At 43.8% G+C, this 25,748-nt stretch overlaps 2 protein-coding genes, 1 long non-coding RNA gene and 1 other non-coding gene across 4 annotated transcripts in view; 1 reads left to right on the plus strand and 3 right to left on the minus strand.

The window, feature by feature from the left end:
* Positions 1–1,084: 1,084 nt before the first annotated feature.
* Positions 1,085–11,641, plus strand: LOC127331600 (granule-bound starch synthase 1b, chloroplastic/amyloplastic). Its single transcript, XM_051357776.2, has 14 exons — positions 1,085–1,361; positions 2,514–2,857; positions 2,973–3,053; positions 3,155–3,253; positions 3,351–3,440; positions 9,435–9,498; positions 9,578–9,678; positions 9,781–9,890; positions 9,967–10,213; positions 10,283–10,459; positions 10,549–10,740; positions 10,917–11,003; positions 11,085–11,213; positions 11,313–11,641. The coding sequence occupies exons 2-14, from the start codon at positions 2,537–2,539 to the stop codon at positions 11,427–11,429; spliced, it is 1,815 nt and encodes a 604-aa protein (XP_051213736.1). The 5' UTR covers positions 1,085–1,361; positions 2,514–2,536; the 3' UTR covers positions 11,430–11,641.
* A 178-nt stretch (positions 11,642–11,819) lies between these two features.
* TRNAA-AGC (transfer RNA alanine (anticodon AGC)) lies at positions 11,820–11,892 on the minus strand. Its single transcript has one exon. It is a non-coding gene; the product is annotated as a tRNA-Ala (tRNA).
* Positions 11,893–12,149: 257 nt separating this feature from the next.
* On the minus strand, positions 12,150–17,852 carry LOC127331599 (protein LAZ1 homolog 1). Its single transcript, XM_051357775.2, has 9 exons — positions 17,677–17,852; positions 16,088–16,501; positions 15,870–15,926; positions 15,240–15,348; positions 14,616–14,800; positions 14,441–14,529; positions 14,019–14,274; positions 12,977–13,219; positions 12,150–12,889 (listed from the first exon to the last, which is right to left on the minus strand). The coding sequence occupies exons 2-9, from the start codon at positions 16,316–16,318 to the stop codon at positions 12,623–12,625; spliced, it is 1,437 nt and encodes a 478-aa protein (XP_051213735.1). The 5' UTR covers positions 16,319–16,501; positions 17,677–17,852; the 3' UTR covers positions 12,150–12,622.
* Positions 17,853–18,537: 685 nt separating this feature from the next.
* The window catches only part of LOC127331598 (uncharacterized), a 36,882-nt gene continuing 29,671 nt past the window's right edge, over positions 18,538–25,748 (minus strand). The window contains exons 2-4 of the long non-coding RNA XR_007869897.1: positions 21,024–21,143; positions 19,474–19,745; positions 18,538–18,822 (exon numbers count right to left, since the gene is read on the minus strand). This is a non-coding gene — a long non-coding RNA (uncharacterized lncRNA). The remainder of the gene's footprint in view (positions 18,823–19,473; positions 19,746–21,023; positions 21,144–25,748) is intronic.

The following is a 25,748-nucleotide window of genomic DNA, read 5'->3' on the forward strand; positions in this document are numbered from 1 at the left end:
AGGAGAGAGAGAGAGAAGAGCTAAGTCGGGCTGGAGAAGAAGGGGCCTTTATATAGGTCCCTCCAAATCCAACCGTTGGATGTTGTTTTTGCCTAAGCGGTACTACCGCTTCTGGGAAGCGGTACTACCGCTCTGAGTTCAAATCCCCACTGAACTTGTCCACGTGGACACATCGCGGTACTACCGCTTGCGGTACCGCTCGAGGTACCGCAACAGGGTCCAGACCTTACTGGACTCGAAGCGGTACCGAAGCGGTACCACACCGGTACGACCGTAACGTCCGTAATGCGTTACGGTACTTGAGCGGTACCGTGGGTGGTACTACCGCTCTCAAGCGGTACTACCGCTCAAGGTACCGTAAAGGTACCGTAACCTGTTCTGTGGGACATTTTCGCGTGCAATCCTCAGAGCGGTATCTCGGGCGGTACCAGTAGGGGTAGCGGTACTACCGCTCCTGGTACCGGTAGTACCGCTATGGCTAAAACAGTTTTTTCCTCTTTTCCTCTCCTACCATGTTACCTCGCGACACACACACAAAACCAGAAAGCCTAAGAACTACGCTTCGGTCTTCTGATCATAATGTGTTCGGCGAGGGTACCGTGCATCTTGCAAACCTATCAATGACAAACTTTGTGCACGGTTAGAATTGTTCGAGTGTTGTTATCAAACACACAAAACACGGGATATGGATCTTGCTCTTACACGGTGGAGTAAGATGGACGATGTTTCGGCGAGACACAGGTTTCTCCAAGGGTGAACTTGTAGTTTTACTTCTTGTGAGTTTTCTTGTGCAAAGTTGCTTGATGCAAATGTTTGTCTTGTGTGGTGACCATAATCTCTATAAACAGATTGTCTAATGATATATATGGTTACATAAAAAAAAAAGCATCATCACGGTCTATAAAAAACTTTAGGTCGTACCACTAGAAGAAAAAAGACCACCAGCCCGTTTAGAGAGACTTTGGGGGCCGAATGGAGATGCTCCTAGCTGCGCACGAGAAAAATGCGCCCAATTCCCCACTCCAAGAGGAGCCATCAGCCACGGGCTGGATAAACCAACGGCTCCTGAGGCCGCCTCCCCAATCCCGACGGCCCCGCCGCTTCATCATCAGTCCTCTCCCCTCCCTCGAGCCAAATGCAACGTGCCAGCAGCGGCGCCAGTACGGTGGTGGTGCCCCGCCCCGTTTGTCGCCGTGCGGGCCGGTGATGGTGGATCGCACCGTGTGGCACTCGCACCACCGCCGCGCGCGGATATTTCCTGCCGCCTACTTCTACTCTACTTGAGGCTGCTCTGCTCTCTCTGCGCTCCCAGCCACTACGCTTGCTCTGCCTGGCGGCTGCCATCAACGCCTAGCTGAAAGGTACGCCGATTTCCTCCCGCGGTCTTCGGACCAAAACGCAATTAGTTTGGGCAGTTTGATTTTGAATCTCTGGCGTGCCATTGTCGTAGAGGTAGCGGGCCATTCCATGGGGGCAGGGCAGGGGATTTTTCTGTCAAGGGGCTGTGATCTGTGTGCATAGGGACTCAACCCGACAGTTCGTTTCTGAATTTCCCTCGCTCTTTGAAAACCTAACTGGCATGTGTTCCAATCTCTTTCGGCCGACATTCTCACGGCCTCAGTTTCTGATAGTGCTCTGAAAATGCACTAGGTGTTATTGTTAGGGTGTTTATTTAGTAGACTCCATTTCACCTCAGCTTCACCCCACTTCGTTGTACCATTGTTTGGGTGTTCTACAAGGGAAGGCACTGGCGTTATTGTTAGGGTGTTTATTTAGGAGACCCCATTTCACCTCAGCTTCACCCCACCTATGGACTCGTTTTTATTTTGCTCTTCACGTGATCCTTCTTGGTCCTTGGCTATTACTAGTACGGTACATTACATGCCAGGATGTATGCCTGCGATGATATGGAAAAACTCAGGTGTAGGAACATTTTTCATTTACCAAGATTTTTTATGTATATGCATGCATACAAATGACCAATTTCTGAAATGGAGCTAGTGCATGACAACCTCTTCCTAAGTAAATAGTGTTGATGAGCATGAAATAATCACAAATGTTTGGTATATCTGGAATTATGGACAACTAGATGTGTTTTCCAGTGATATATTGATTTGGAGGTCTTTTTTTCCATAGCACGGGGGTACAGCTCCATGAATTTATTGACAATTGCTTTTGCTGAAACGATTAAAATGCAAATAACTAATGCCTGTATTATTTCCACAAACCTTGTTATATCCCTCTGAAGCTTTATACCATAATAGACACGCTTGAATTAATGATAATAGACCTGTTCAGCGTATGCTAGCAGTTAGCACAATCATTGTACCAACTCGTACTGGTTTCTTATTTGAGACGATGCGATGTATATTTTGCGGCAATGTAAATATTTATTACCACCATATTAGTTTTAGTTATCGTTAAGAATATTGGTTTAAATGTGTATTTCCATGTTTCTCTGAAGCAGAATAACTCCATTGTGACTCTTTTCCCATCATATAACATTCTGATAGGTCGCTGTTGAGTCGCCGCAACAATGGGTTCAGTTTCTACTTACTGTGCTTACCAAATAAACAGTGTTGGTGCATTGAAGCTATCACGTCACATGCAATTCCAACAATCTAGTAACAATGGAGTTATGTTTCTGAATAACGAACACCCATCGGTGAGGAATAAGACACAGCTGGCCAAAAGAAAATCCACAATTAATGGAAGTCAGCCTAACCCTATTAGGTCTCGAGCACCTATCTTATGTTCAACTGGAATGCCCATAATTTTTGTCGCAACTGAAGTGCACCCATGGTGCAAAACTGGAGGCCTTGGTGATGTTGTAGGAGGATTACCCCCAGCTCTGGCTGTAAGTATTCTTCTGCACGTAGTGTTAATTTAAAATCACTCATTTTTAACTGAAACCGCACTGCAATTCTCTATTGTATTATCTTTGGTGTGATGCACAACTTATTTCTTCATAGGCAATGGGGCACCGGGTTATGACGGTAGTTCCACGCTATGATCAGTACAAGGACACATGGGATACAAATGTTCTTGTTAAGGTATATTTTTTAATTGATTTTTCGCTCTTTGCATATTATCTTGCAGTTGACTTATACACGTTATCGCCATTATAGATGCTAAAAACAGTTTTGCTTTTAAGGTAAATGTTGGCGACAGGACAGAAACAGTGCGCTTTTTCCACTGCTACAAAAGGGGAGTTGATCGTGTTTTTGTTGATCATCCTATGTTTCTTGAGAAGGTTTTGTTGTACTTATAACCGCCTGCCGTTCAACAATCTACACATTTACTGTAACCTTCCAATATTCCATTTGAACCATAATATGTAATTCTTTTAGGTATGGGGCAAAACTGGATCAAAATTGTATGGTCCTACCACTGGAACTGACTTCCAAGATAACCAGTTACGGTTCTGCCTTTTGTGCCTTGTAAGTATGCAATCTAGATAAAACTTCATATGACTAACATACTCACATATTTAATTTATGAACCATTCCAATGCTGTGGCCTGTGGCATAAGCTATCTTTATCCCTTCGAATCAGAAACGTAATAGCCCTAGTTTTAGCTGAATTGCCATTATTTGTTCTTCACAGGATAAACTGTTTCTTTATATTAGGGGGGGCATATATATTGATTTAATTTACACCCACACATTAGTAGCAATATTTTTGGAAAATGTTTGAATTATGTATGTTGCTAATGATATAGATGGTATTGTGAACGTTTGCTATCCAATAAATTGGGGCCTTATGTACCATTACATGTAATGCTATTCAAAAGATGTAAATTAGTTATATTTTCCAGTTTTCATTCTACCGACCATGTTGCCCTTCTCTTATTACCTCCAGCAAGCTATCAACAACATAAATTAGAGAATTACAATCCCTATCCCTGAATTATGTGAAGTTTTTTTTTTTTTTTGAGCTTTACTTAGTATTTTCATTTGCTGCTAAACTAGCATGGGGGTTGCTTATTGCAACCACCGCCTGCAGGGATATGACTACTTTGGCTTACTTGTGGTTTACCTTTTATATTTCTATGATGCATCCATGCTGACGGGCTTAATTTGTTGTTAAGTGGCTAGTTCTTTCTGTTGGAATAGCAACTAGTATTCACAGAGGGCCATAGGCCAGTACATGTACATGTGTGATAATGTGCAGATAAGCCCCTCATACACCGGGGAATAACAGAAAAGGGACTATACAACTCTAACACCCCCCCCCCCCCCCCCTCAAACTCATGGTGGGTCAACAACACTGAGTTTGGAGAGAAAGAAACCATGCTGTGCTCTAGTCTGGGCCTTCGTGAAGAAGTCAGCAAGCTGCTGAAGGCACATAATGAAGAGCCATAACCTGATGCTGCACAGCATGACGCACATAGAAGGCATCAACACCGATGTGTTTGGTGAGCTCGTGCTTCACCGGATCACGCGCAATGCTGATGGCACCAGTACTGTTCGATAAGAGCGGAGTCGGAGCGTCAGCAGAAACACCAAAGTCCGCAAGTAACCAGCGTAACCAAGTCACCTCAGCCGTCAAGAGAGCCATCGCTCTCAACTCAGCCTCAACACTCGAATGAGAGACTGCAACCTGCTTCTTGGTCTTCCAAGCAATGAGAGAGCCACCAAGAAAGACACAGTAGGCAGAGAGAGACTTGCGATCCTCTGGATCACTAGCCCAGGTAGCATCTGAGTAGGTCTGGAGCTGTAAGGAGCTGGAGCGAGGAAAGAAAAGCCGACGGGAGATAGTGCCACGAAGATAGCGAAGGACACGAAGAAGATGACTATAGTGGAAACTAGTGGGAGCAGACATGAACTGACTCAGAATGTGGACTGGGTAGGAGATGTCAGGACGTGTGACAGCAAGGTAGACAAGACTCCCAACCAAGTGACGATAGCGAGTCGGGTCCGGAAGAGGATCACCATCAGTGGAACGGAGGCGGACATTGAGCTCCATAGGAGTCTCGACAATGCGCTCATCACCAAGAGCGGCACGAGTGAGAAGGTCCTGAATATACTTCTCCTGGGAGATATAGAAGCCATCGGCGGTAGAGGAAACCTCAAGCCCAAGAAAGTAGCGGAGAGGACCAAGATCAGTCATGAGAAACTGATCGCGAAGACGGGCCTTGACAAAGGCAATGTACTCAGGGTCGTCGCCTGTGATGATCATATCATCAACATAAAGAAGAAGCAGAGACCGACCACGAGAGGATGTGTGGACAAAGAGCGCATGGTCATGTGCGCTAGGAACGAAACCAGCAGCGGTGACCACAGAGGCACGCTGAAACCAGGCGCGAGGGGCTTGCTTAAGGCCATAGAGAGAGCGCCGGAGACGACAGACCATGTCATCGGGAACAGAGTAGCCAGGAGGTGGCTGCATGTATACCTCCTCGATCAACTCACCGTTAAGAAATGCATTCTGCACATCAAGCTGACAGACGGACCAGTGACGAACAGAAGCAACGACAAGAAGAGTACGAACAGTGGTCATGTGAGCCACTGGAGCAAAGGTCTCGTCATAGTCACGGCCATGCTCCTGCTGAAAGCCGCGAGCGACAAGTCGAGCCTTGTAGCGCTCAAGAGAACCATCGGAGCGAGTCTTGATCTTGTAGACCCACTTGCAGGTGATGGGACGAACAGAGGAAGGAGGAGTGACAACATCCCAAGTACCAGTACGCTCAAGAGCAGCAATCTCCTGAGCCATCGCTAGCTGCCATTCGGGATGAGCAAGGGCATCCCGATAAGAGGCCGGCTCAAGGGCAACAGAAAGACCGTAGTGAGTGGGAGAATAGCGATCAGGAGGAGGACGAGGACGAGCACGAAGATGATGAGTCGGCTCGGACGGAGAGGGCATCGCATCAGAGGTAGAGGGCATGTCAGGAGAAGCAGCATCATCCTCACAGGGACGACGGGAGTAGTGAAAAGGGTAGGGAGGGACGACCGTAGTCGAGGAAGGTGACATGGGAGAGGAAGGTGTGGAGGGTGGGGACGGTGGTGAGGGAGGAGAGGGAGGTCTGGCGGGTGGAGAAGGTGGTGAGAGACTCGGCGGAGCAGGGACCGGAGGCACAGGAGGAGGTGAGTCAGGGAACACGAGAAAAGAGATATCATCCACCGAGAAGGAAGAGGAGGAGGGACGCGGGTAGAAAGGACGGGACTCATCAAAGGTGACATCCCGAGATATGCGCATACGATGAGCAACCGGATCCCAACACTTATATCCCTTATGCTCAGGGATGTAGCCAAGGAAGACACACTCAACAGATTGAGCAGTCAGCTTGGTATGTTCGCGTGGAGCAAGAAGAATATAGCAAACGCAACAAAAAAGACGAAGGGTCAAGTAATCAGGAGTGTGACCAGTAAGACGCTCAAGAGGAATACCACCCTGCAAGGCTGTGGAGGGCTGAAGGTTGATGAGATAGGTGGAAATAGACATAGCCTGAGCCCAGAAGTGAGGAGGAAGAGAGGCAGCGATCATCATCGCACGGACCGTCTCAAGCAGGTGGCGATGCTTGCGCTCAGCCACGCCATTTTGGGCATGGGCGCCAGGGCAGGAAAACTGGGCAAGAGTACCCTTCTCAGCAAGAAAACCACGCAACAGCTGTGAGATATACTCACCGGCAAAATCAGCCCGAAAGACACGTATAGGTGTGGAAAACTGAGTATGGACCATGGCAGCAAAACGCTTATATATCGAGAGAACCTCGCCGCGAGAAGTCATAAAATAAATCCAAGTCTGGCGAGAGAAGACATCGATAAAAAGAACATAGTAGCGGTGGCCCCCATTGGAAGCAAAAGGAGCCGGACCCCATACATCAGAATGGACCAAATCAAACGGACGCTGAGATACAGACGCACTAGTAGGATAAGGTAATTGATTCTGTTTACCAAGTCTACAACCCTGACAACCCTGAAGCGAGACATCTCCTGAGACAGGCCACAGAAGACCTCGACGAAGTAAAGATGACAAGCGAGAACCACAAAGATGAAAAAGACGATGGTGCCACTGCTGAAAGGAGGCGGTGGTGGAAGCAGCAAGCACACATGGAGCGGTCGATGAAGTGGGGGAAGAAGGAACATGAAGCCAGTCAAGCTCCCAAAGTCCCTGGGAGTCACGGCACCGAGGGCCAGCCCCAACCAGGGCCCGAGTGTGAGTGTCCTAAACAGAACAAGAATCTACATCAAGAATGACCCGACAACCAGAATCAGTGAGTTGAGCAGCGGAAACCAAATTCATGGTAAGACGGGGAACATGAGAAACATCAGGAACGGAGAAGGAGGAGGTAGAAAGAGTGCCACGACTAGCAACAGGGAGAGAAGCACCATCGGCAGTAAGAACACTAACAGGAAGAGGAAGAGGTCGAAGAGAAGAAAGAGAGGAAGAATCAGGAGACATGTGAAAAGAAGCTCCAGAATCCAGAACCCATGAAGATGTACTCGATCAGGAGAGGGAACAGCGTGAGGCGCAGCTTCCGTTAAAGCAGAGTCGGAGGAGGCAAGGAGACGCTGAAGTCTCACTATATCCTGCTCAGTGAAGCCGGTGGTGACAGACGCTGAAGGTGGAGCACGAGGAGGCACACCCCGTTGTTTCTGGTAGCAGTCAGACTCAAGGTGACCAGACCTCCGACAGTGAGTGCAGAACCGAGGAGGGCGAGAGCGACCCCCACCGCGAGAAGAGCGGGCTCCTCCAGAAGCAGCAAGCACTGGTGTAGGAAGAAGTGGCGGTGCAGGAGCAGTGGGAACTCGAGCAGCAAGAACAGAGGGTGTCCCAAGCAGTCCAGCACCACGCAGACGAGTCTCCTCAGCACGAAGCTCAGTCAGCACTTCTGAGATAGGAACACGGCCTCGAGCAAACAACTGAGCACGACGAGGCTCAAACTCTGGGCGAAGTCTAGACAAAAACTCATGGATCCTCTGGAAGTCCATATCTGAACGCACTGTCCGGCAACACTGGCAAGTACCACAGACAGTGTGCGAAGTGAGGCAAGCTGGTGCCAGATCGCCGCACTCTGGGTGTAGAACTCATCAATAGTAGAGTCACCCTGCTGAAGATCATGCTCCTGACGCAACACAGACAAGTACAGAGAATCCCCAGAAGGTTGATAGCACTGGTGAAGGTGAGACCACATCTCGGCAACAGTGGCGAGGCCCATAAACTCAGAAGCAAACTGTGGCTGAACACTCTGAGAAAGAACGGCAGCAGCCCTGGCATCCCATCACACCACTGAGTAAAGGTAGCCAAACTGTCACGGTAAGATCCAAGAGCCTTTGAATAAGTAAGTACCTGCTCCTCATATGCCTCATCAGCAGCAGCCTCGGCAGACTTGGCTGCATCCCGATCAGCCTGAGTAGCATCCTCAGCAAGGGCCGGCGGCACGGACGGCGGAGTAGGAGGCACAGGAGCAGTGGGGTGCGGCGGACAAGAGACCTCGCCAGTAAGAACACCCCACAACCGAAGACCACGCATATGAATGCGCATAAAGGCTGCAAACTCTCCATAGTTGGTACAATCAAAGATCACTGGGCACCGAGGAATATATCCACAGGAGGACGACGCCATTTTTTTTAAAGATCTAGATCTCAGCCGGATCAGAACCAGCCCTGGCCGAGCTGGCCAAGAGCAGGGCAGGGCCGACCGGGGGAAGGCCGGCCGGAGGTTGAGGCGGCCTGGGCGTCGCCGGCCGGACTCGGGCAGGATCGGGCCGGGCTACACGCGGGAGCAGCCTCGCGAGGCCAGCCGGGGAAGGATCGGCTGGCTGCAGGGGCAACCTGCGGCGGGGCCGGCCGGGACGGAGCTGGCCGGCGGCGGGGGCGGCCGGAGCAGGGCTGGCCGGCGGCGGGAGCGGCCGGAGCAGGGCTGGCCGGCGGCGGGAGCGGCCAGAACCCCGCAGATTTGAGCTTGATTGGAAGACGAAAAAGGCCAAATTTCTTGGAAAAACAAGCTCAATCCCGACGAGAACGGGAGAGAAGAAAGAGTGGAGCAGCAGCGGCCGGAAGAATCATCGGCGGCGGCGCGGATCGAGCACGGAGTTGCAACGTGCAAAGAGCTAAACCTAGTATTCACAGAGGGCCATAGGCCAGTACATGTACATGTGTGACAATGTGCAGATAAGCCCCTCATACTAACAGAAAAGGGACTATACAACTCTAACACTTTCCACATAGAATATCGATTCTTCACTAAGTTGTGTCATTTTTTATAACCCTGTTGGGGCAGCCTTACCGCACTGGAAAGGTGGCTCCCATAGTGCATGGCATTTGCTCTTTAAAAAAATCATTTTATCTAATGGCTATTTTTGTAAGGCATTTATGGTGGCAAGTTTCCTGCTGCTGTAATTTACTGCACCATTTTGGGCCTTAACTAAACTAGGTTCCAACTTATAATGCTCGATCACATAGCTTCCGTGGAACTTCTTCTAATTTTAGGCTGCACTGGAGGCTCCAAGGGTTCTTCATCTCAACAATTCTGTGTATTTCTCAGGACCATATGGTAGGTTTCTGTATTAGATCAACTATTATGGTTAATAATTGTTATCTCTAACTAACTAACATTCACATTCTTTGAACAGGAGAAAATGTTGTCTTTGTTGCAAATGACTGGCACACTGCAGTTTTGCCATGCTATTTGAAGAGCATCTATAAGCAAAATGGAATTTATGAGAATGCCAAGGTACACCATTTCCTTCCATTTGTTGGGAAGTGTGTTCATTTTAGTTTGTATGCTTCACAGATTTTCTATTCTTGTTTTGATTGGTAAGTAGTTGTCCTGTAGGTTGCTTTCTGCATTCACAACATTGCCTATCAAGGAAGATTTCCCAGAGCAGATTTCGAACTTCTTAATTTACCTGAAAGTTTCATGCCTTCATTTGATTTTGTTGATGGGTATGGGCCTCATGTCCTGTTGCCTCATTACTGATTTAGTTTGGTCTACTAGTTTATTAAAATTGGATGTGTACAGGCATGTTCGGCCAGTAGTAGGGAGAAAGATCAACTGGATGAAGGCAGGAATTACTGAGTGTGATGTGGCCCTTACAGTGAGTCCTCATTATGTCAAAGAACTGACATCTGGCCCAGATAAAGGTGTCGAGTTGGATGTTGTCCTTCGTGCAAAGCCCCTTGAGGTTGGAATTGTAAATGGAATGGATGTTTATGATTGGAATCCAGCAACAGATAGTTATGTCAGTGTCAAATATAATGCAACAACGGTAAGGTTTCGCGTCTTTTACTACTTATCACATATGGATAAGTCAGTACTTAAAGAGGACCTTTTTCAGGTAGCAGAAGCAAGGGCTCTCAATAAAGAAATGCTGCAAGCTGAAGTTGGATTGCCTGTTGACTCTAGCATACCTGTTATAATTTTCATTGGACGTCTTGAAGAACAAAAAGGGTCAGACATACTAATTGCAGCCATTCCAGAGTTCGTTGAAGAGAATGTTCAGATAATTGTTCTTGTATGTTTATTTGGGAGAGAATTCTAATGCACTGATATGATATGAGAGAAGATGATTGTTGCTTATCCGAAAAAGATTGTATTCTTCAGGGTACGGGGAAGAAGAAAATGGAGGAGGAACTGATGCTGCTAGAAGTGAAGTACCCACAGAATGCTAGAGGTGTAGCAAAATTCAATGTTCCACTGGCACACATGATGTTCGCCGGGGCAGATTTCATAATTGTTCCAAGTAGGTTCGAGCCATGTGGGCTCATTCAATTGCAAGGGATGAGATATGGAGTGGTAAGTGTTCAGACTTGATCATTGTTTTTTACAAGGTTCTGACTTGATAAATTACACGCTAAATTTGATAACACAAGTAGTGCCAGACTGCCAGTTGACATGGTCTTATGAGAGAGAGATTAAGTCAGTTAAATTTGATTACACGCTAAATTTGATTATACAAGTTTATTTTACAGATTCCTATCTGTTCATCTACTGGAGGACTCGTTGACACAGTGAAGGAGGGTGTCACCGGATTCCACATGGGTTCATTCAGCGCTGAGGTAAAGAACAATAGGCTTAGTCTGAGTGATTGCTTGCAGATGTCGACATATTGATGACAGCCTTGATGTGTCCTCTTGTAGTTTGAAACAGTCGATCCAGCAGATGTCACAGCAGTTGCTTCAAATGTAACACGAGCTTTGAAACTGTACAAAACACCCACGTTCCATGCAATGGTTCAGAATTGCATGGCGCAAGACCTATCTTGGAAGGTGGGCCGAACTGTGAATTAAGTGTTCATTTAACCGCAACATGAAATTCTTGTATGTGATGATGACACTGATAACATAAAAAACTTTCTTCTGATCCAGGGACCGGCGAAGAAGTGGGAGGAGGCCCTTCTTGGCCTGGGAGTTCAGGGTAGTCAGCCAGGCACTGAGGGCGAGGAGATTGCACCACTTGCAAAACAAAATGTGGCCACCCCCTGAAACCTCCGAATGTTTCCGTGGCATGCTAGCAGGATAAAATAAATGTATTAGCGTTCGAGGACATAGGTCGATATAAAGCTAATATTTGTTTTCCTCTAGGCCTTTTCATGCGACCCTACTACTCTGTGTGTAATATAATTCCTCAATTTTAGTGTGGTGTCTTGCTTGATGTACACATTGGTCGCATGCTATGAAAACATATATTCTCTGAACAGATTTTGCCCTGCATTGTATCCGGTGCTACAATGAAGTGCCGTATTCCTGTCAAAAAAAAAAAAAATCCATGGTGCTATCATATACAAACAGCGCAGAAAGCTTTGCTGTAAATCAGGCTTGTGAACTCAACGTCTCGGATCTCTCATGTCATCGGCTTAGGTAAAAAACGAAAGTTGGAGATGCGGGGTATCGATCCCCGTGCCTCTCGCATGCTAAGCGAGCGCTCTACCATCTGAGCTACATCCCCGTTCTGTTTATTTCCTTGTGTGGGACTAGTAATAGTCAGTAACAATGCGTTACGTTAGGCCTTTTTATATGTGTTACTTCAATCAGCCACATCTGCAATTTGTTCCGACTATGGCAGCCTGTTGCCACTACTGATGAAAAACGACATTGCTCAACGAAGCTAAGCTTTTGAGTCGTCTAGTTGCCTTCCAATCGTAGTTCACAGGGTCGCCAGAAAGCCAAAAAAAAAAAAAAAAAAAAGAACTTGGCTATTAAAAATGATGAGACAATGGAACTTAGAACTGGTATATATACTTGACGATGACCATACTAATCACTTCGGAAGTAGAAGCATTTGTTCAGTTGCAGATCTTTTGTCAAATAGATCAACAGGGTAGGTCTCGGTCGTTTACAGCAAAAGTTTTCTCCCTTCAATGCAAAGTTAATCAAAAGAAGTACAGGGAGGATCACATTAAGTAATTATCGGAACCTAATATTTCTGCCTGAACTAAACATGGCCTCTCTCACAGAAAAACCCATGCGACAACTGCCTCCTGAAAGTGACAAGGGCCAGGGTCAGCTATAAACAAGAGGAACTAGGGACTCGAATTAAAGCTCCGAAGCCATCCTCCTGCGCACTATTAGTCACTGGAATTCAGCACTGTTTTGCCTCAGTATGTCCTATGATGTATAAACTTCTACCTGTGGGTAAAGGTTAGCCCCCTTGTTTGTCAAAACCCACCACCAGACTGCTAGAACCATCTGCGAAGTCTGCTGTACCTTTTCCTAGTTAATCCACTGTCACTAAAACTACCACCCGAAACCTGGTCATGAGCTTCTGAAAATTCCTCGGACCGTGATTCCAGGGGTATGAGATGGCTATCGTCCTTCGCCTTCCTCTTCTGCTTTTCATGCTTGACATTCTCAGATATTTGGTGGAGTGTCTTGTTTATCTTTGTGAACCTGCGCTCCATAGGTTCCACGACGTGGGAGACGGTGTATTTGACATCATCAACCATCTGAAAGGTACAATAAAACAAGTAAGACGAATAGTTGACAAAAATGATATGGGTGGTACTGACAACTGACAAGTATCGGGAGCTTACAATTTCACTACTTCCTAACACTACATCACGAACACTCTGAGGAAAACTCAGCCGCCTCTCTCTGGAATCAGGACGAGCAGTCTCCATGATTGTTAACTTGTCAATGTCTCTTTCTTCTTCAGGGTCTGGTGCGCCCAGGGACGCATAATCAGACATGACAGCAGCATTGGGAACACTTCTCTCCCCACGTCTGTATGGCTTAGCTGGAAATACTTTCAAATGAACCACTGCCGCTACCCCCATCTGTCATGCAAGGGATACAAAATGTCATGGGAATCAACTTAAAGGAAATTATGTTTCGAAAACAAATAGATAATAAAGCAGCATTGCTGTCTGCAGTAAATCCAATGGCTAGTCATGTACAACACAAAATATCCTCATCAATTTTGAAAAGGCGTTGACAGTATATGTGCACAAGCAAAACAAAAAGTAATTGGTGCAACAAGCACACTCTATACATTTGCAACAGAAGATAATTGAAAGTATGAGTGTAACCGCATTGAAAAGCAGATATAACAAAGGAGGCAAAGGGGAAAGACCCCCTTGACTTCTTATAGAGTGTGGAGAATGCTCAAACCCAGGTATGTGTGGCACACCATTGCAATCTGGGAGACTTCTCAATATTATAAAACTCATACAGTCATAACCTCCACAATGTGAACATGCATCATGAAGAAAAGTGATGGAGGAACAATTTACAGTAGAAGCATTCATCAATATGCAAATGCAGAGTACGGCGGAACAAACCCTTCACTACTACAGAACGCACACTATCAGAGATGACTCTTTTCTAGAGTAACTATATCGTGGATGGACAAACAAAGGTTAAGCATGTAACAACTGAAAGATGCTTTAATCATGCTAATTATGCATAAAACGACTTGAATATGAAGTAATTTCCTGGGAAAACCACCCATGACATGACCTAAAACAAGGTGAAGTAGTAACTAAATACTACCTGATGCATCATCTGGATATGAAGTAAAAACAAGTGAAACCAACCAAAACTAGAAACTTAAAAACATAATGGATAAAGCAATACCTCAAGACATATTATATAATCCTGAATACGTGTTTGCAAACTCTGTGCCAAATGTCCTTTAAAAAGCCCAGTTGAAAACAGGAATGCAACAGCAATACCTTGCCACCATGTCAAAAATACAATAGACTTGAAAGTTAGAAACTTAGACAGGGGCTTAATAGGTTCCAGCTTCTCCTTGGTAGCAGTATAGAACTGTACAAGACAGTATAATGCCCATGTCTGGCTGAAATTAAGGACAACAGCCAAATATGGGTACCTGCAAAGGGATTGACAACACTATGAGAACGCCGCAACTTGGAATACTTTGCTTATTCTCCAATGCAAATTCATGCTAATTATGCATAAAATGACTTAAGTCTTGGATTTTATAACAGATGTTCAAAAGAACAGGGAAAAACACCAGCAGAGAACATGACTCCTACCCATATTTCCACCCAAATTTCCCTTCTCCATAGATTCCAAGAAGTTGCATAAAAATTGCTAAGACAGCACAAATAGGCTTCAGTATCATCTGCAGAATACCATATACTCCATCAGTGCAGTTACAGTTTAAGCTAAAGAGTAAAAGGGAAATAACTTGGCGTCAGAAGTACGTACATATTGCACAATCCCAATCTTCACAGCATAGTAAAAGTCAGGACCGAGGTACCAATTTCTCATAAACCAGTTCAGTGGGAAAGGATGTTTCACAATACCATAATCATAATCAACATCTAGCAGAGGAGAACTGTCACTTGGTTGAAACTGATCCTCCATGAATCTGATGGTACTTTCCTCCCCACCTTAAATAATAAAAATACAACATATAAAAATTAAGGAAAGCTGAAATCACTGCGGCTAAAGAACTAGGGTATTCAGAAACCATCATCGATTTTACAAGCCCTATGCACTGACGAAAATAAAGCAGCAAACAGAATAAGGCACTTCATAACATTCTTGTGATTGATGACTCCAACATCCAAAAGGCATAAAAATAGTATCAATCTCCAATGTTTTTTTTTTATATAAAATTTACTGTCGGGGCCTCCCCTACAGTTTCCAGTTCAAAGAAGTTAGAACTTATTTCAACTGAATTGGTCTCTGCATTACCAAACATTCTTTTTTGAACCCGTATATAACCATTCATTAAACAAGTTATGATTAAGATGACTAACAGCTAAAAAATCACAACCATGCATGGTTTCACATAGGAGGAACAACAATAAAAAAAAAATTACGAACCTAAGCATGCTATCAAATATCTCTCAAAGCAATACATTGCTAATGCTTCATAACAGTCCCGCATCAGCTCACAGACGAATGCAACCTTTGAATTCAGTAACGAGAAGAACTGCAAGAAAATAAGAAGATTATCCTGTTGAAATTGAAGGGAACGAAATCATAGTCACTATACACGAAAAAAAAATATCAAGGTGGTGAAAACTGATAGGAGGAATAAAAGCATTACGAGTGGTAGCAATTATCCTCAACAAGCATATGTTCAAAGAGAAACAGAATTACGGCTGGTTATTCAAATATGTAGTGTTATTCTAAACTCACTACACTTCAAACACTCTCACGGGCATATTTAAAACATTATAAGTAGTCAACAATGTGATCAGATATATGATTCAAAATGTATATACAGAGTACATGAATTATGATCACACAAGAATAGTAAAGTAAATCATTAGAAAACGTTCACAAACATAGTAAGATAATGAGCATAAATCTTATGCTGTCCATTTCCCAAAAAGAAAATTTTCAGATGCTCATTCTGATCATCAGTACTTCTACACAAACTAATAAGTGCAATAACAGCTCATTGTGAAGAAAACTGGAACAAAAAAATAAAAAGCTGGGTCTACTTACTGATTGAACAGCATACACTGGAACCATCAGAATGAGACCAACCAAGAACTTCTGCTCCTGCAGTGCAAAAAGTAATCAACTGAATAAAAAAAGTAGCAAGGTTGAAAAGAATATAGCTGAAAACGTATCAGAAATGCAACTCATTCCAGAATGAAATCTTTCATATCAAAAAAATATATTCCGCTCATAAACAAAATGATTTTCGGGAAGAAAATTACCTCCGGTTGATGATATGCACAGAGATGCTCCAAAGTTAGAAACAAGGACAGAACAAGTGCAACAGTTACAGATATTCCTGCACTGAAAATCGGCCAGCTTGGTAATGACTTTGCCGCTGAAATGAAGCCAGGAGAAAACATTTTCCCTGATCTACCGAAACAACTGCTCACATGGATCAGCACCAAAATGAAGCGGATCATGTTTTTCGGTGCCATGATGCCAAAGACCATAATTTAGGGAAAGAATCTTGTGGTCTGTCCTCTTCAGCTAAAATCCAGGCTATGTTCTTCTACAATCTAGAGAATTCCAGGATTCAGAAACTGAGGAGTGGATCTTCTTTCGTGCTTCCTTAAAATGATCAAACTCTCTTTAGTATTCTGCAACACTTCGCTGCGGAGCATACTGGTCCTTCCCTAGAAATTAAGAACAACTGTCAGATGCATAAAATAAATTTGCTCTCAAGATATAGTGACAGGACTTGTGTTAAACAAAGGAATGAAAGAACATCGATAACGTGTAAGTATCCAATGGTATGATTTCTCGTGAAATTAAAGAACCTGAACCACGCGACCAAAGAAATCGTGAACAGCACCTATGACATCGCCAGAGGCCAATCCTTTCTATGATAATTACACAATAAGAGGCGGCTTAGCCGTACATTTTAGATGCACGTCTCCATTATACTAAACAAAACGGCAATGCTAGATTAAAAAAAAACTCCAGCATCTTGCTCCTTTGATTCAGTAAAGTAACAAATATGGCAAGGAAAAATAATATTTGGACCCCTTACACAGATAGGATCCTTCAAGAACCAACAAATCCCTCAAACTCGTGGACAAGATGTATCTGCAAAAGGGTGTTCCTATTCCATTGTAGGAGAGCAATAGTGCAAGCTAGCAAAGACAATGCTGGCTGCCCAAGTATTGCCTCCTCGGCTTCTCAATGTTCTGAGTGTCAAAAACCTAGAGAATACACTGTCCATTACACGAAAGCCACGGATGTATATCACAAGATCCAACCACTCTTCCCAACAACCAATCCAGAGCAGGACCACCAACCGATTCAGGCACGTCGCGATTTAGAAAGCTGCAGATCGGCCGAATATAACCGGAAAGCTGCCCAGGTCCAACCGACTATAAATCTACTAGGAAATTTCTAAATCTAGCGACCGACCCACTAATAATAATAACAACAGTGGGCAATAGAACAGTCCAAACATTAACGGGAACTAGTTACTAATTCAGTGGCCACAAGCAATAAATACCTAGCAAACAAAATTAGTCCCAAAACTAAACCGCCGAGTAGAAGTCTAGTCTATCTAGAAGATAAGTCGAGCAATCGGAACCCCCGAAAAGTACACGGCCGCCGCGCCTCGCGACTTACCCCCGCGCAGACCAGACCAGCATTGAGGAAAAAACTAGCGATTAGCGCGCAACCCCTCTCCCCGCGGCCCAAATCGTCCTACCGTGGAGTTCAAAACGCACTGATAAAACACCGATTTCTCCCACAGTAGAAAGGACTAGCGCATCTATGGAATCAACCACCTCCCCGAATTGGATCGGGGTCGAGGGATGCGGCAGGCGGGCACCTTTGGAGTCGGCGGGGGGCGGGCAGATCGCGGCTAGGCCCTCCTGGTGGGTAGGCCTCGGGTGCAGGGAGGGAGAGGAGGCCTCGGGTGCAGGGAGGCTTCCGAAGGAGACGACGAGCGAGCCGAGACGGGAAGATACGAGACGTTTATTTTTGTTGGAGGAAATCTGGGTTGGCTTCGGACGGACTATGCTATGGGGAGAGCGACGGAGGGAGGTTTTGCACTTGCACGCTTCCAACCGTGTTTTTATCTGCCGGGTGGGGTCAGGGGCCCGCGTGTCAGTGGACGCGGCAGGTATCCGACGTGGAAGAAGCCGGTGGTGGCCGCCGTGGCCGTGTGGTCGTGGATATGCCGTATTCTGTTCAAGCGGTGGCGTGAGTATGCGGCCAGGTCCTGGGGCCACTGGGCAGCCGCGGCCCGCCGGAGACATGGACCAGGATCGGCTCGTCGATAAAAACATTTTTTCCTTTTCTGAAAACTAGTAAAATGCCTGTACGTTGCCACGGGTGACAAAACAGATTATGATGCAGAACAATGGTTAAAATTCAAATAAATCATTATTGTAATTGTTCATGCCAGTTATATCTACTTAGCAAAAATAAATCACAATCTGCCAACAAAGATTGGTACTTCCTCCATCCTAAAATAAACAACTTAGTTTTGTCAAGATAGGTACTCCCTCCATTCTAAAGTAAATAACTTAGTTTTATCTATATTGAAAAATATGTATACATATTTTAGTTATACATTTGTATATCTATATAAGTTGAGTTACTTATTTTAGGACAGAGGGAGTACATAATATTTCCAAACCCATTGTGTCAAGTTAGATGGTGAAAACCAGTTAGATCATATATATCGTAGGAAAAGTGACCTCACATAAATAGAATGAATGGAACTACAACATTGTGCTTAGACTTCAACACTCTATTCAAAATATTCATATTTATATAGTATTATACATATATCATACACGTTAAAGGACATGTAAATATCTTGTCCAAGCAGAGAAGCATTCCCCCATCACCACCGGACCCTCCTCCCTTAAGATTAAAGCTTCAAGCCTTCGAAGCCCCTTCAGCCAGCATCTCGCCTGCCTCGGGAATGCAGTTCTAAAGATGCGTAGAGGCTGAGTTGCTTGCATTCCTTTTAGAAAATGAATATATATTGTAACTGGATAAAAACATTGGCCACAAGTTCATAAATAAAACACCGCTTGAAAGCATACACATTATTCCTAAGACGCACTATCAAAAAACTTGCGAACTATAGCAAATCCAGTACCTTGTGAAAGAAGACTCTAGTATTCTATACAGAATTAAATTCGTTTCAGCAAGGAACAATCTAAATGGTTGGAATAGAGAAATCTGATAGGTATACTGTAAAAATTATCAACAATGTCATCCAAGCGCCTCATCACTTCCGGGTACATCTCTAGCTTGTCACGGGAAAACAAGGCATGTAAAAAATCATTTGACTTTGATGCACATTGCATGTACAACAGTCCTAAAATGACCAGCATCGCTTTATTTTCTTTTTCACCCCATTCTACGTCCCCTATAGCCTGCAATGTAGCAACTTTCTGGCCTGCAATCCACTGTGGCATATTGAGACACCTTCAGTAGCCCGCAATGTGACAATACGGAGATAAGACGCTGCTTTGCAGCCAGTGTTCCTCAACAATTACTTAGACACTAATCCGAAATTATCTACTATCCAGAGAAAAATACTAAGCCACTACTACAAAATTATCTACTATACGGTGAAAAAATAATTGAAATCGGATAGAGCACATACATGATACCTCAGAAACCAAACGACAGCAGGGAGCTCATGACTCCTTATCGACCTTGGATGCAGCATACATGCATACACATGGGGAAAATGGCATGCGCGCGGGCGTCCAGACCAGGGCTCGTTGCAGTCCACGTCGTCACAGCAGTCTGGAGGAGTCCGAGAGGGCGGAGGGGCGACCCTCGATCCTCCCCAAACGCCGGAAGGGCAGGGTTGCAACCCTCTTGTTGGAACCGGCGCTGGACCATGGGGGAGGACTGCATTAGGAAAGAGATCTGGGGAGGGGCACCGGTGGGGCAAGAGATCCGGAAAGTATTAGCATTAGGAAAGCCATCTGATAGTTAGCCACTCAAAATTTTCAAGTAAATCATTCTACATTAAGAAGCATCAACATGCATGCATGGTCTCATGTACCATCTTAGGTAGTGAAAGCAAGAGGCATAAAGTGGCACAATCAACATATTCCACGAAAAATATCCATAAAATCTCTATAGTAAATACGAAAACTGTTATTAGCATACTAAAGTCAAAGTGACATGTTCATGCTTCTAGAGAGAATGAAGAGGGTAATGAGTTGGTTTTGAAAAAATGCCAGAAGCGGATAATGCATCTGTAATGGGTACATCAATCCATGATATACCTTGATGGGTCGAATCCTGATGATCGTGAGTAAGAAAAAATAAAATTCCCTCCCCGAATCACATCCATGCCACGAACCTAGCAACATTGACCAGCATCGAGCATTGGTGTTTCCGATATCACAAAAGGTTGCAATAGGTAGACCAAGTATAAACACAACACGCAGTGCATAGAAGAAATAAGCTGAAAAGGAGACTTTTGCGATGTGGAAATAAGTATATTTTCAGTGTTGTGATTTTAATACCATGGCTGATATATCTAATTGGTTAGTGCCCAAAAGTTTCAAGAGAAAACAAGTGAAGCTTTGCTATTTCATCAAGACACCAGCTTATGTCTTCGGATCTACTGGATAGTCAAACCTATATCGACGGAAACTCAACAAAAACAGTTTCTTTTTTGTATCTTGCAAAGCAAATAAGGGTGACCCAAGCAGAAATGATAGCTAAAAAGACATATGAATGGAACAAAAATCAAATGCAAAGAAACCTGACCTACTGAACCAGGTGTAGTTCTGTTTGGATCCAGGATAATCAAATTTCAGACAATACATCGACACCCGATGCCAAATAGTCAATGTTTTAAAAAGATTGCCTGCAACAACCTACATAGATTCATCTTTCTCCATCTCTTGTTGAACATAAAGTACAAGGTCAACCATGCAGTAAATATGACATGACTGTATATGAGAGATCTACTACGGTATGGCACTTCAGTAATAGTTATCTGAGAATATTTGAATAAGTGCGATGCACATGGAGAATTTGAGTTGTTTTGGAAACTATATAGTCATACACTACAGCAACATGAGGACCTATGCATCAACTAAATATACTACATTACTTCCTGTGGACTCCAAATTAGAACGATAGATAAGAAAAAGTATGTAAGAGGATACAAATCAGCTTGTATTTTACCTTGCTACGTTGCAAAGCAATATAGTGTGTTTCCACATCACAGACTAAAGCCCAGGTCAATGAAATTCCTGGAGGTATATCTTCATGGTCATGGTTGTCGTGATCAATTTTCAGTAGAACCTGGCAAATTAAGCGGAATCAGTGGCGGGGTGTGGTGACCCGGCATACCACTGCATGGTGTAGTATGCAAGTCTGATATAACACCAATGAAACACCGTTCCACTAGTATTATATCGCTCAGAGTGGTACAACAGAAACATATGCGGGTCCAAGGCATGTCTATAGAATTACACACAGACTCTGTTACATAAGATCATCACAGCCTCCTACTTAATTAATGAGGTAAAACTGCAAATAAACTCCAGAAGAACGACTCGTAGTCTAGTCCTAACACGAACTCTATTTGAAGAGTATTTACCTAGCTACAGAGGCTAAGAATAGATTCTAGCTAAATAGGAGCTAGGTTTAGGAAGCTAGTTCCTTTCTATTGCTAATCTAGGTTTTCTCCTTGTTGGATGTGGTATCTGACTCTTCTGACAAGGTCCTGACCCTTGAAGTAGTTGTTGACTCCTCGACCTTCGAGTGGCACTGTAGATCCTCCTTTGATGCCTCCATATCTAAGCAGGGGATTTAAGAGTGGGATGAGTACGAGCGTACTCAACACGTTCATTATAGGAAAGAGGTGTTTAATGCACTAGCTACGGCATTAGACCAGAAAGTCTAATACCAATGCAGGTTTTCATAATCATTTCTTCAAAAGGTTGATTTTATTCAGAAGAACTATGTCCGTCAGCCTTCACCGGTTTACTAGAACTTCATGGAGTTCCTTTCCGGCAGCGTTCGCAGTTCCAAAACCCGGAACAGGGAGTGACTGGTCACGATTCATTACACTCTGCAGAGGTGTGTTGCTTTACCCATAAGAGATCTTAACCTTGGTGCCAACCGGGAATGACCCGTCCACACTTCCTTTGGTGCGAGGCCCGGTATAAGGTCATAGCCAATCATATTCCTCCGCTACCTCATACACCCACCCTTTGTTGCATCCCCGACCCTGGGTCCTCGCCGGTCCCATTATTCCCATTATAGGGTGGACCCCGACCACGACGACAGTCTGGGATCGAACCAAACTCCTTCGCCGGTAGATGCAACCCCTCATAGACCACAATACCGTGGGGACTTTAGGCTTCCCCAGCCAACAAATGATCCTCGGGCTACAAGTGTTCTACGGACAATGCCGTGGGGACTTTAGGCTTCCCCAGCCACCAACTGCACCCTTGGAATTCAAGTGTTCTACGGTAAAGCGCGTTCGTTGATGTACAAGAGGTGGAAATACAATTGACTATTCCGTCCCACTCCAGATCTTATGGTTAACACGGGTATTACGGCACAAGAATCACTGGACGACATTTGTTGTTTAATCCTAGATGGATATAAACCCTTGCAATGGAACCTCCACCATATCAACACATACCATGGTTCCATTGCCCACCACATAGTCATATTCATAGTTATGAAAATAGTATTTTTGATTTTTATGCAAGAGTGATAAGTATAGTATTTTGCAAGTAATTTGGTAAAAATACTCAAATGACATGAGCAAGCGATGAACTTGCCTTTCTTGACTGCAAGATTATGCAGGCAAGGTCTTCGATACGCAATAACTCCAAATTCTGAAATAGCATCATCGTCCGGTAAGGACGATGTTTAAAAGATTGGCAAGTATGCAATAATGCATAAGTATGAGATGCAATCGCTCTAAGCGTGACCTAACCCCGATGATTTAGGATCAGTGAGTTATAATGATTGGTTCAGGGTGTGTCGCACTTTTAGAGTGATTCACAAACAAGGTTCTTATTCAGGGTGGTGTTGTTTTAGAATCATAGGCAGGTGGTAAAATGCATAGTAATAATCATACACACCAGGAGATAATAGTTGTATAATAAGTAAAGAGCAGTTGTCAAGTTTAAGTCCTATAGTGCATGGTTGATGATTACTTATTATATAATTTCAAAAGAATAACTTTTGAAGAATATGTTCTTTAATAAAGAACAAGTATGATAATTGGTTTTGCGGGGTTCTATGGTTTTCTATGGTTCCAATTGGTTTCTGGAGTAAGGATTAGATTGATCTCAACCATGTTGGTTTCATCATAAGCTAGGACTTGTAGGGTTGAGTTAAGCCTAAGTATCCTAAGCAATTAATTATACATGGTTGCTATCAAGCTTGATTCATCTTGCTGGTAATTGCTAGCTAGGGTTTATAGATTTTTATAAGCAGAGTTGATGATGATTCTCTGTTTACTTCAAAAGAATAACTTTTGAAGAACATACTTCTTAAAGAATAAGAAGTATTACAATTAGGGTTGAGGTTGTCTAGGGTTTTCTATTGGATCCACTAGGTAGAGGATGGTTGGTTCCTAAATAGGATGGTTCATAAGTATCTCACACTAGTAGGGTTTAGTGTGTATGTAATATGATGCACAATATTGGCATGGTTGCTATTAGGGTTCATCACAATGGTGTGATGTTAAGCATGGTCCATTAAGGTTGGTATCTCTAAGGATAGGATCTAGGGTTTGCACTTGGTTAACCCTATTTGATCATCTAGGTGTAATGAAGATGAACATATGGGATACCATTTTATTGGTGGCAGGTCTCTATTATTTTATGAAGACATGACAAGTATTTAGTTGCTGCTATGGATCTATGGAGGCAAAGTAAGTGTTATGATCATATGTTCTAACCTAGGGTTAGGGTTTGGAAGCAATTTAGGGTTCACATGTAATATTGGAGCTAGGGTCCCTAGTAGAGTTAGGGTTTTAGGGTTTCTCATGAAATGATAGGTTTCTGTTTTCTCCCATATAGAACTAGGGTTTACTATTTACCATATAGTTCTATGACTAATAACTTTGTTTTAAATTTGAAGTTATTAATAGCTTCAAAATAATATTGAATATGGCATTTATTATTTTTAAACAATTAATAATTAGGGTAATTATTAATCAGGGTTTAAATCTCTCTAATAATGATTTAACAAAGTAACAAATAAAGAAAATTAGTTTTAATGTTTTATTTATTTATTTCCTGGTTTTTATTTAATTTTGGAATTTTTTACTATTTATTGAATTTTAATTGAATTTAGAATTAAAATTAAAGGCTTAAATAACAAGTAATAAATAATTGAATTTTTATTAAAAAAATAAAATCTCATATTATATTTTTATTGGATAGGTTTTATTTTTATAAGAATCTTGATATCTTATTTATATTTTTCTGAACTATATTGAATTTTCTACAATTTGGCAAAGTTGCAAGTATTTTCTGGAATTAAGTTTAACTAAGAAATACTAGAGCTACCCAGTTAAACTACCCATATAGACACTGACTAGTGGGCCATTAGGCCACGTCAGCGGCCACGTCGGCTTGACCGAGTCAAAATTAATGACTGGGCATGGCTCACGGTGGCCGGCGGGCAGACGTCACCGGCGGCGATGATTCCGGCCACGCGCGGATGAGCCACTGGTTCCATTTGAACCAGTGCATCACGAGGGACCTAAAGGTGGCGGCGCCGCTCCGGTTAGGTCACCGGAGCATGACCGACGGCGAGGTACCACGGCGGTGTTCGCCGGTGATCAAACGCGGCGACGATACAGGACACTATCGGCATTTCGAGCACACGAGGAGGAAGAGGAGCTCACCCTGAGCATGCAGGGCTTGATGGCGAGGCAAGGGGAGGTCGGGTTCACCGGAATTTGCAGTTGCCGGCGTCGCAGAAGACGAGGTCGACGGCAGCGCTACGGCTTGATGGAGGTCGATTCCTCTAGCAGACAGAGCAAGTCGAGGCCGCTGATCACGATGGTGTCCACGGCAAGGTCTGGGGATGCTCTGAACGATGGCGATGTTCGAGGTCTGTGCGTGCTAGGGTTTCGGGATTTTGGGGAAATCGAACAGAGGGAGAAGAAAGCGAGCTAGGGTTCGTCCTGGGCTTTTATAGAGCTCCATGGCCTGCCTCGTCACGTCTACGGTCGCGGAGGAGCTGCCAGCGGCGAGGGAAAGACGGCCACGGCGTCGCGCTGTCCTCCATGCGTGCTGGAGAGGATGAGAACGACCCTCTCCAGGATATTTTTGGACGTAGGGGTATGGTGGGCTAGCCAGGCTGCTTGTGGGCTGCGTTGCTGGGCTCAACTGATGGGCTGCTGCTGGGCTGCGTCGGCTGGTAAGGTCCAGGTAAGTATTCCTCCTCTCTTTTCTTTTTCTGTTTTTATTTTCTGTTTTCTATTTTCTATTTTGAATTCAATTTTGAATGCTTTTCTATTTTGCAGGTGTTGCTTGTTTGAATTAGACAAGGATTAGCCCCAAGATTCTTCAAACACTTTAGTGGTGTATTATTATGTTAATATGGGTATTATAACATTGGTTTAGTTATTATTATTGGAACTTGAATTTAAATACCCCTATGAACATGAATTTGAATATTATCTTTGTAAATATTCAAATTGTTTCCAAATGATAATTTTTCTTACTTAGTGATATATAGAATTTTACTTGGTATTACTTAGCAAGAAACAATTTCAAAGTAATATTTACTTATGAATTTCTATTAAGAAGTGATTTAATGACATGATTTCATGTATTAAATTATTTCTAAGGACTTGATCTCATAAATGAGAATTCTGGTTATTTGCATATGATTTTATGTGAATACTGATTTTTTAGAGTCTTGTAG

This window comes from Lolium perenne, chromosome 4 (genome assembly GCF_019359855.2).
Source record: "Lolium perenne isolate Kyuss_39 chromosome 4, Kyuss_2.0, whole genome shotgun sequence".
In the NCBI taxonomy this organism is placed as follows: domain Eukaryota; kingdom Viridiplantae; phylum Streptophyta; class Magnoliopsida; order Poales; family Poaceae; genus Lolium; species Lolium perenne.